At 37.2% G+C, this 11,751-nt stretch overlaps 1 protein-coding gene across 1 annotated transcript in view; it reads right to left on the reverse strand.

Annotated features, from left to right (window-relative positions):
* ACBD5 (acyl-CoA binding domain containing 5) overlaps positions 1-11,751 on the reverse strand; it is a 32,951-nt gene that overhangs the window by 3,322 nt on the left and 17,878 nt on the right. Inside the window, exons 9-12 of the mRNA XM_007452587.1 lie at positions 10,383-10,650; positions 4,518-4,717; positions 3,128-3,172; positions 2,701-2,810 (exon numbers count right to left, since the gene is read on the reverse strand). Of these exons, the coding sequence (XP_007452649.1) occupies positions 2,701-2,810; positions 3,128-3,172; positions 4,518-4,717; positions 10,383-10,650 (623 nt within the window). The remainder of the gene's footprint in view (positions 1-2,700; positions 2,811-3,127; positions 3,173-4,517; positions 4,718-10,382; positions 10,651-11,751) is intronic.

Genomic DNA, 11,751 nt, shown 5'->3' on the forward strand with positions numbered 1-11,751 from the left:
ATATATATATATATATATATATGTATAACTGAATCACTTTACTGTATAGCAGAAATTAACATTGTAAATCAACTATAAAAAATTTATATTCTTCTATACTGGGGAAAAAAGAATCAAGCAGTGGACCTTAAGTATTACTTTTCATGTAAAAAAAAAAATTATTTTTAAAGCTTACCACAAATAGATAACCACTTATTTTACATGTGTACAGGATTATCTCAGTGTGTGTTTGCATCCAGATGTTAAACAACATCAAAGCTTCTCCATGTCACATGGTACTTCAGCTGCCATCCTGCCAAGAGTGGGCCTTCAGCCATGTATTCAGCACATATTTATTGAAAGCCTAATACATGCCAGACACTGTGCTAGAGGATGAGGTACAGGGTGGGCCCTGTTATAAGTAGGGCACACCCTCTCCTGGCCACACTTTTCCCATCCTAAGAGGATTTCTAGATCTTTCTCTTCATCTCTAACACAGACCTGTCTTCCCTAAACCATGCACAATGTTCTCTAGTCTTCTTTCCTATAACTGTCAGATTAAAGCCTGTTAAACACTGCCAGATTAAAAGATGTCTAAATCCCCTCAAGCCAAAACTTATTTCCATCACCAACCCCAGCTGACTCCTTACATATATAAGTAAACAATACATAAAAACACTATGTCTCATCCAAATGCAGTTGCAGAGCACTAATAAGTTACAACTTTGAAGGATTAAATACCTAACATACATTGGAAAACTGGATAAAGATTCAATAATAACAAAGTAGAAAATTAGGAACAGAGAAAAGTTTCTCCATTTAGAGACATCTGTCAACAACTGAAAGGAATACTTAGAAGAAACGGCATATACTTTTACAAGTGAGGAACATTAAAAAAAATAATAATTTTAGAAAAACTGCCATTTTCCGTGACTGCTGAAGCAAAGTACAGTTTTTTCAGTCTTTAATAAACTGACAAGCACCTTCAACCTTAAGCATGAAATAAATTATTAATCGAAGTAAACTTTAGGTTTTTTTGTCGTGTGTTGAATTTCTCTATTCTCCAATCCCCAACTTTCTACAAAGGAAAACATGAAAAAGAACTTTGAAATGCATTGCAAAACATGTAAACACCTCCTGTTAGCACCACTGTTGCCAGCCGCTTAAATCCAGTATAACCACATATTGAAAAAAGGTTTGGTTCTTTTTTCCTCCTATTATCAGGGATATTAGGATTTAAAACACTGTATAGCACCCAACCATCACAGGAGAAACACAAAATGTGTGAGAAAAGAAAAGAAAGGATTTAAGTTAAGGTCTATATCTCTTTTTTCCCTTTTTTTGGCCATGTCATGCAGCATGCAGGATCTTAGTTCCCCAACCAGGGATTGAACCCACACCCCCTACATTGGATGCACGGATTCTTAACCACTGGACCACGGTCTATAGTCTATATCTATAGATATAGTCCCAAGGTCTGTATCTTAACAGCTGAAATGACACATACACAGATGGCTTAGAAAGCGGGTAGATGATACTGAGAAGGCAACTTAGGCTTCTGAAATCCCACAAAAGTTTTTTAAGTGAGCAAGAATATTCCAAGAACATTAATGTACCAGAAAACGTATTGAGTTCATTTATGAACATAAATCAAACAGTCTTAACATAAGCAGAGAACAAGGAAGACTAAACCAAGTCACCTAAGGCCACATGCATTTCCTTTTCTCTACTATAAAGCATTCTCACTGGAGCACTTAGACTAGTGTGCTGCTTAGCCCTTTGACGTAGGAGAAGGGTAAATGTTTGGTTTTTGCTTTTGTTATCATGTTTAGTAATTAGAAACGTGGGTTCTTTGGTAGAGGAACAACAGACCTATAATTATTTAAAATTGTAGATTTTTTTAAAATGTGTTTCTACTGCACATATGTAAGAGAGCACTTAAAATCTTACCACCAAATACCCTATCTCTTTTCCCCATCTGTTGTGACTTAATGGGAAATGGTGATGAAACACCAGAAACATAATCAGTGAGGCCACGAATGACAAATATTTGTCCATCTGCCCATCCAGGGAAAGTAATTCAGTTTACATAATGTCCAAAAAAAATGCTTTTAACGATTTTCTTGAACCCAAGAGTTTTGGCCTCAGGTTATTCCTCATCTAGACAATCTCAGAGCACTTGCAAGGATTCGAACCTATTATTCTCAGACTTACCTGAGTTACTTCCTGGCATCCAAATTGGAATTCTGGCCCTCAAATTAGAATAAGCCCTATTTCTAGTCAACCACTAGGATGAACATTTTCGGAAATGCCAATGTCTATATTTCTAAGGTATACAAAGCACGCAGGCATTATTAGTTTTCTTATCTGTTGTCCTTTAATATTAGCAAAGGGCCCCCGAAAAAAATCATACTTTGAGAACACTGTTTCTTCGTAAGACATAAAACTTAAGCCTGTAATCATTTTCTTGCTGTTGCATAAATCAAAGGTGTACAAATACATAAGATGCTCTCAAGTGAAAAAATTTTAATCTAACAAGTATCTAAAAACCCACTAGATATCATTTCCAAGGTAGTTTCAGTCTCAGGATCAGTACAGAATGCTCAGTATGACAATCTATCTATAAAATGGTTCTATCTCCCTAACTGCCGCTGAAAGCTCTGTCTGCTATAGATTCTAAGAGTTTACATACCACTTTGAATTATAAAACTATCATATTACCTTCTCCTTCTTTGGTAATATAAATGCACTAACCACTGGGCAATAAAAGGCCATATGATAGCAAAGATTAATGCACCCGGAGACATCTCGAAGGGCCACCAAGATGGTCTCTGAGAAAATAAAATAAGCTGGTCACCAATCTATTACATATTGCACATATAAATTTAAAAAACACACCATAATTTTGAAACTATATAACTAATAATAGATCTCACTCCTACTGAAGGGAGGGAGATAATTTTAGAGCATAATTCAGTAAGTAGACTTTCAGAAGCACTTCAGACTTATTATAAAACAAATATATTGTAAACTTCAAAGTTCTAAAGGGTAGATTTCATTTGGAATACTTTAAGGATGTCATATAATCTAAATATACTGTAACTTATTTGAAACCCTGGCACTTAGATTTAAGATAAGAATTTCTTACCGGTGAAGGGGGCTGATTACCGGTCTGTAATGCTGATGATTTTGCCTATCAACACAAATGAAACTGATTTAGCTTTGACAAAAAGAAAAAAAAAATACAGTAATTTTTTCTATTTCCTATCTTTTTTTTTTAAAAAAAAGGGTGAAATACTGGATTACTCTCGATTTTTCTGCTAACTACGCTTTGATTATCCTGAAACTCACAGTGACCAAATTAAAAGTCCCTAAAATTGCTAGCCAAATAATTATCTCTGACATTTTATAGTTCAAATAATATAAAATTATCAAAATAAAACCTCAAATTAATCAGAACCATTACTTCTTTTACATTCTTATTAAATTACTTACTCAACATTTCTTATTAATTCCTTGATTTCCATATAAACTACCAACTTACAAACACATTTGAGAACTATAGCCTTGATTATTAAAACTGTAAAAGTGTAAAGATTATGTCAACAATATCCAAATATCTGTTTTGGAGATTCATGATAAGCTATAGCAAACCATAGTGGAGGTCAAATCATAACTCTACATTTCTCTCCAGCTTGAAAGTTTTGAGCCTAAAACTAATTTACAGTAAAGAATGGGTAAGTTAGTGTATTACCTCCACAGCATTTTAAAAAGAGGTCAAGATAGAAGACAACGCTTACTACAAAAGGATGGCCCTTCAATGGTGAACCCTAGGACATTAGCTGTGGTCTCTATTAGTGCCACAAACGGCACTGTTCAACACTTCTCATTCTTCTCGGGTTCTTCTTCCTGTCTCCAACATGGTACTGCTAATTTTATATGCTGAAAAATTCCAATTATGTTAAGTGGTATTTGGCTTTTGGGTCAGTCTTTTCTGAAATAATATTTTCAAAAGTAGATCCTTTTAAAAACCATTAAACTCCATTGATGTGTGTAAATCAGATTTTTTTTTTAATCTAACAGCAGGTATTTATTGTGCCCTCTCCTTGGAACAAGGCTCTGTCCTTTAGCAGCAGTAAATAAAATAGTATATATAGTCCCTACAATCACGGTGTTTATAGTCTAGCAAGAAAGACAGATATTAAATGCACATACCAAAAAATCACACATTTAACAAGAAAAAGCATTTTGTAAACTGTTACTGTTTAGCATTTTGTGGATCCAGAATTTGTCTCTTTCTTAGCAAAACCATTCAAATCAGTGTATTTGAATATCCTTCTCATTGGAACACACCATATACCTCTTGATAACACATAATCTGAGCCTGGTTCCCTAAACATATAATCTTACTTAACTGCTAAAATAAGCTTTGGGTATCATTTGTATGGTTCACTTAAATCAGATTAACACAGATTCCAATTACACACTGTTTGATGGGATCAACAGCAGATGAAGACAAGACAAATGAGGAAGGCTACCTGTGATGCTGTCAGCGTCTCCAGTTTGTGGAGTCTCTGAAGGACGTTCTGCATGTCCTCCTGCAGGCGCATGAGCACGAGAGCGATCTGCTCGTTGAGGCTGCCCCTCGACCCTCTGTCTGAACCCCAGCGTTCCCCATCACCTCCACTTCCCACTTGCCGACCTTTGCTTCCTTCACTCAAATGCTGCATCCTGTGCCCTATTTTAAGAGAGCAAAGTAAGTTAGTTTTAATCACTCTTAGAAAAGTAGAAATGGTGGGGTGTTTTTTGTGTTTTTTTTTTCATTTTTCCTCTATTTCTTTGAGATCTAAATCTCCAAAGTGGAGTGGAAGCAATCAGGAAGTACACAAAATAAACTATTAAAATAGGTATAAACTTCTATTTATAGTCTTAATTTTTTTTCTTTGCTAAGGTTTTATAATGTACCTAATATACTAGTACATGACTCAATGTATATAATACACAAATAATATGCATATTTGGGGTACATTCTTAAAAATTCTTCACTAATACAGTAACAAGATTGAAAAAATAGGAGGCTGTTTCTTTGGAGTATTAAAAGCTACACTAAATAGCCATGTTTTCCTATTTGATCACTGTAAGCCTCCCAAAAGGTTTTTAAATGTTTTTTCTTATAAATTCCATTATACTTAAATTGAAATCTCACCACTATTAACATTTTGTTGTCTATCCATACGTTCTTTTTTCTACGCATATATTTACAGAATTGGCATTACCCCTTATACGTGATTTTGTGTCCTACTTTAAAAAAATATTATGGGGCTTCCATGGTGGTGCAGTGGTTGAGAGTACGCCTGCCAATGCAGGGGACACGGGTTCGTGCCCCAGTCCAGGAAGATCCCACATGCTGCAGAGCAGCTGGGCCCGTGAGCCATGGCCGCTGAGCCTGTGCGTCCGGAGCCTGTGCTCTGCAACGGGAGAGGCCACAGCAGTGAGAGGCCCGCGTACCACCAAAAGAAAGAAATATATATATATATTATGAACATTTACGTGCATCATTAAATTTTACTCCAATTCCAAAAACAATGAAACAGCTATATGAATTCACTAGTAAGACCATGAAATAATTTACTCAATCATTTTGCACTTTTAGATACTTAGGGTGACTCCAAATTTTTGCGATTACAAATAACATTGCAATGAATGTCTTTGTATATAAATTCTTGTCCAAATTTCTGTTGATTTCTTTAGGTCAGACAAATTCAAAGAAGAATTCCTGGGAAAGGATAACAATTTTGTTGTAGTTCTTAATGAGTGTTGCCAAGTTATTTTTCACAAAGGCTGAAACAGTTTTTTGTTTGTTTGTTTGTTTGGCCTCGCTGTGTGGCATGCAGGATCCTAGTTCCCCAAACAGGGATCGACCCTGTGCTCCCTGTATTGGGAGCACAGAGTCCTAACCACTGGACCACCAGGGAAGTACAAAACAGTTTTATACTGCAGTGTGTAAAAGGTACTACTATGTTACCTTACCCTTGCAGAAATGGAACATCACAAGTTTTACATGCTTGCTAATATAATACGTAAGTTTTGTTTTAAATAATAAACAGAAAATCGTCTACCTCATTGCCCTTTGGCATCCTGGAACCCTACAGAAGCAGGATTCCCAAAACTGAACTTGCATCAAACAGTGTTTGGGGCTGTAAGAGAAATGGAATTGGAGCCATCTGCCAAGTTAAACCCCAAAGAGTACACTGAAATGCTCGATGCCATTTTCAAGAAGACCTCTACTCTTGTATCGAAAGGAAGTAAAATTTGAAGTGGTCATTCCTGAATTCAGCTATGGGTCTGGAATTCATACAGAAAAAAAAAGTGGGAAGTCGAATTTCAGGCTTAGTTTTTTCCTGCATCCTTAAGAGCTTGACATATTCTGTGATGGTCTATCAGTGGGTTCTGATGGTGCCAGAGAACTACAGCTGTCTCTGCTCACTTTACTACATCCTTTGTAATACTCAGTGTTCAAACTGCCTTCACAAAGACAGGAGTATCAGCCCATTCCCCTGTATGGGCCCCTGTGATTTCTGGGAGCTGTAGAGAGCTATAGGTGGGTAAAGTCAGATTTTAAACAGGAAGCGTTTCATATAAACAATTTTGTTAAATTACCTAAAGAAAGAAACCTGAATCCAAGGTTCTAGTAATACGTTGTGACCTTTTTCTTAACTAAATATTCACACATTTGTATTTTTTCTTGTAAAGAGGGGCCCTCTGCCCAAACTGTATAAGCTGCCTTTCTTGAATAAATGAATGACTTGCATTTCTGCCATGTCAATTCTCTTCTTTACTGTTTCTAATGTATTTATAACTTATATAACTATGACTTATGCCTCCAATTTTCCCCCTACCTATGCAATTTCCTTTTTTTAGGCCTTATCATCTCTGCTTCGATCTCCTATTTGTGTTTATATTCTTCTTTATTGAGTGAGGAATACTGTTTATCTAAAATGTTGTTTTATGGCATATATATTCTTCCAAAACAGATCTTTTGTTTGCATCCTAAGTGCCTTTCCCCCTCTCCACTCTCCTTTTTATTTTTTCCTTGTCTGTAGGATTTCTACATAGTTCCCAGGCCAGTTTTTGTCAGCTTGTTTATCTATGACACAGGCAACTCTATCAATCTACATAAATAGAGTGGGTTTCCTGCCACGTTGACATTGCCCTACTGGTATGTCGCCCCAGACCTGATCTTGTAGGCTTGATATCATCAGTGTCTGTTGCTTCTATATTAGGCTCTTCTGAGTGGGACTAGAGGTAGGGGCTGAGGTAACGGGGGAATTGTTTTCTATTCTCTTTCTTTGTACATTGTGAAATGCCCTGTGTTGGGGACTTTTCCTGGATCAGCGATATATATATATATATATATATATATATATATATATATATATATATATATATATATATATATATATGTGGAAGGTAATTGCATTTGACGTCTAAGTGTTAATGAGAAGTATTTTACATGCTTTAAAACTTGAAAGTGATCCATCTAAGATATATATATATATATATATATATATATATATATATATATATATATATATTCAATGACATATATATTCAAATGACAGATGGCCTTATATTTCAGATCCTTCCTCCATATAAGAGGCCAGATGGCCTTTGGCAGTGACAGAGAATTATCACTGAGCAATTATCTCCCCCTGCCTCCCTCAGTGTCCTCAAGGTCAGAACTAGAAGAGGGAGGTCATGTCTGAAAGCAAACCCCAGTTTCTTCTAGCTCTGGCTGTGGTTCTGCTTGTCCCCAGGGGAAGGAGATGGGAGGGTATGTGAAATTCGGTGAACTGGACACTAGGCTACCCAATCCTCCATATATCTTCTCTTTTTTTTAAGCCTCCGTGACAAGAGGTGATTAGTTCCACCAGATTATGCCCTATTCTCCAGCCTCCTTCTCAACCAGAGGTGGAAGAGAAAAATAATAACAAGTCTTGCACTCATTCTGGCTGTGTGTCCAAAAGAGTTCCAGAAGGACACTCCGAGTCTTCACCCTCGAGCCACTATGGATTTCAGTCTGCTTCCCACTAAATTGAGAGGTTTTTTTCAAAATTTCATTGACTCACCTTCATTCTCACTGTTTCTATAGAGAACAGAACTTCCTATCTATTCTAGTTTCTTTCTAATTGTCCTGTCTCTCTGATACTTTGCAAAGTTTATGGTACCAGGATGAGTCCCTTATCTAGTTGCTGTTGCCATATTCCTTGATAATTTTTTCTTCTTTTTTATTCATTTAATTAGGTTGAGGGGGGGACATGTTATGACCATCATACACTTGACTATCTTACCTTAGGGGTCCCCAGAGCCTGCTTTTTCCCTACTGCTTTATAATATGCTATCAAGATTTATTAACCTATCCTATATTCAGAGCACATAAAAGTCCAGACAAAAGGAATGCGTGTAAAAGTGTAAGGATATTAAAAGAATATAGTATTCCACTAATTAAAGTTAAATGTGAATTATTAGGAAAGACTCCCACAAAGCACTATATTTTTCCTTTAGGTTGAATTTTGAATGAAGGGATAGTCAAATATCAACAAAGAAGAGACAAAAGACTATGCCAAAAGATAGGAAAGACATAGACATGGAAGGGGCAAGCCGGTGGTGGGAGTGGGAAGATTTTCTTTACTTATTTGAGGTAGATGCTAAAAAGGAGAGAAAACATGAGGATGATAACATCAGGAAGAGCAAAGGACAGGTCGAATCAAGTTCCATGTGAAGGTGAGGAGTGCAGGCTTTATAAGCAGACCTATATATATATAGGCATATATACAGACAAAAAACACTGTATATTCTTCAATAGGAAGAATGTGTCTTAGTTAAAAAAAAAAACAAAAAAAAAAAAACAGAGAAATTATCCTGATCAGTTTGAGAACGTATTTAATTAGAAAATAAGAACAGTCATACAAGCTTAAGAGGTTTCTGAATCAGTGAAAAATGAAAAGCTTGGCCTGGCTATCAAATTGTAAAGGAAGACATTAGAGAGAATGAATTACAGGTTTATCTGATGGACCAAATGTAGAAAGGGGGAGACAATGGTGACAATAAATAAGAAATACAGTCCAAAGTTTCTTGCTTGGGTGTCATAAGGGTAACAAAGAAAAATTTAGCATTTAGAATTATCAGGTTCCATAGGTATCATGGTACACAGTTCGATAACTACCAGTTAGATTTACCAAATTAATTATGTTAGTAAGGTTCTCATTATCCTTAGTTATGTTTTTGTCCTTATACTCTCATATAGACCAAAAAAAGTATATTAAAGTCTCCTGAATATTAATATGATTTTCCCTATTTCTCCTTATATCATCTGCAGATTTTGCTTTTTGAAGTGTTGATGTTATATAAGATATTAACAATTTTAAGTCTCTACTGCACACCTTAACATTACAAGTGGCCCTCTTTATCTTAATGCTTTTTGTCTTGAAATTAATCTTCCCTGATATCAAGATTACTAACCTTGTCTTATTTTAATGTGCATTTGTGTGAGATACCTTTGCCTATATTTTTATTTTTTACTTTCTGAATATGCCTCTTGTAGACTATAGCATGAAGTTATGCTTTGCTTTGTGAACCAATCCAAATACCTTCTTCTTTAAGTAGGTGAGTAGAGCCTCTTTACTTGTACTGCTTTCACAAATACATTTGATCTTAAGTCTTTTATATTGTGCAATGTTTTGTGGGTTTTAAAAAATATTTTACTACATGGTCTGTTTTCACTGCTTTTTAAAAAATGTGTATTTTTTTCTGATAAATTAGAAAGGTTTGTTTGTGTTCATATGGCTCTTTTGACAGTACCTATCGATTCCTTACTATAAACAACTGTAAATTAATATTCCTACTTTTCTTCACCACTCAACTCTTTATTACCTGATCACATTAATATTCTTAATGTTTCCCTCTGTATTGTTAAATGTTCTTTTATCTCTATTACTTGATTTATCAGCTTGAAATGATGTCTTTTGACCTAAGCAGGGAAATGGGAAACAATAAGGAATTCAGATTTTCACCTACAGTAGGAAAAAAGCAGCAGCACAGCTGGAGCAATCAGTGAGCGTTCAAGGAGGTGATAAAACATAAATTTGGCTACCTTAAAAAACTGCATAAAAGATGTGGAAATAGACATGTTTTCTCCCACACCTTCAAAGAATACACTGCTATGCCCTGTAGAGTCAAAGGAGAGAACCAGACATAAAGGAAAATGGTCAGATGTTCCGCGAGGATAACTTTCAACATTCCCTTTGCAGAGGGACAGTCCTGGTGCCTCTCCTATCTAGAACCTCCCCATTTCATTAATTCATTTATAAAGACAGTGAGAACAAAAAACAAGTGCTACACACCTCTTCCTCTCCTGACGTTAGAGAATTCCTCACTTTCTCCAGCCCTTTTCTCACGGTGCGGCGCTCCACTGTTATTCCCACCATCCTCTCCTCCATGCTTGACTTCACCTTTGCCTTCCACTGCTGCCGCCTGTGTGTCTCCCCTGTTGCCATTCCCAGGAGATACTTGAACATCTTCAGGAAAACCAGAACTTTCCAAGGGCTGACTGGGATTACCACCCAAGTAATAGCGAAATGGTCCATTGTTTGACGTAAAGCTATCTAAAGACTACAAATGTAAAGCATGTAGTTATACACCACAAGGTTTCCATGACAATCGAAGAATGACTGGTTTTATAAAGCTGTATTTTTTAAAGTTATTATAGAAAATATTATTTTTCTAAAAAATGTCTTCAGTTCATATTCTGCCTCCCATCTGTAGGGGAGAAATGGGATAGAGATGATTTATATACATCTCAGCAAAGAACTGAGATGTTTGGCAGTGAACTGTGCTCATGATTCAGTCATTCATCCAAGAAACATTTTAAATATCCAGTTACTGTATTCAAAAAGCACTGTCACGAGGCTTCCCTGGTGGCGCAGTGGTTGAGAGTCCGCCTGCCAATGCAGGGGACGTGGGTTTGTGCCCTCGTCCGGGAAGATCCCACATGCTGCAGAGCGGATGGGCCTATGGGCCATGGCCGCTGAGCCTGCATGTCCGGAGCCTGTGCTCCGCAACGGGAGAGGCCACAACAGTGAGAGCCCCACGTACAGCAAAAAAAACAAAAAAAAAAAAGCACTGTCACAACACTGTAAATCAGTTATAATTCAGTAAAATAAAAAAATAAATTAAAAAATTAATTTAATTTTAAAATAAAATAAATTTAAAAAATTTAAAAAACACTGTGTTAGAACAGGGGTGGGGAAAGAGCAGGGGGAGGATGTAAAAACAACAAACATAAATATAGCCGTCAAAACCACCCTGGTCGGGCTTCCCTGGTGGCGCAGTGCTTGAGAGTCCGCCTGCCGATGCAGGAGACGCGGGTTCGTGTCCCGTTTCGGGAAGATCCCACATGCCGCGGAGCGGCTGGGCCCGTGAGCCATGGCCGCTGAGCCTGCGCGTCCGGAGCCTGTGCTCCGCAAATGGGAGAGGCCACAACAGTGAGAGGCCCGCATAACGCAAGAAAACAAACAAACAAACAAAAAAAAACCACCCTGGTCGGGCTTCCCTGGTGGCGCAGTGGTTGAGAGACCGCCTGCCGATGCAGGGGACAAGGGTTCGTGCCCTGGTCCAGGAAGATCCCACATGCCGCGGAGCGGCTGGGCCCGTGAGCCATGGCCGCTGAGCCTGTGCGTCCGGAGCCTGTGCTCCACAATGGGAGAGGCCACG

This window comes from Lipotes vexillifer, unplaced genomic scaffold (genome assembly GCF_000442215.2).
Source record: "Lipotes vexillifer unplaced genomic scaffold, Lipotes_vexillifer_v1.1 scaffold628, whole genome shotgun sequence".
In the NCBI taxonomy this organism is placed as follows: domain Eukaryota; kingdom Metazoa; phylum Chordata; class Mammalia; order Artiodactyla; family Lipotidae; genus Lipotes; species Lipotes vexillifer.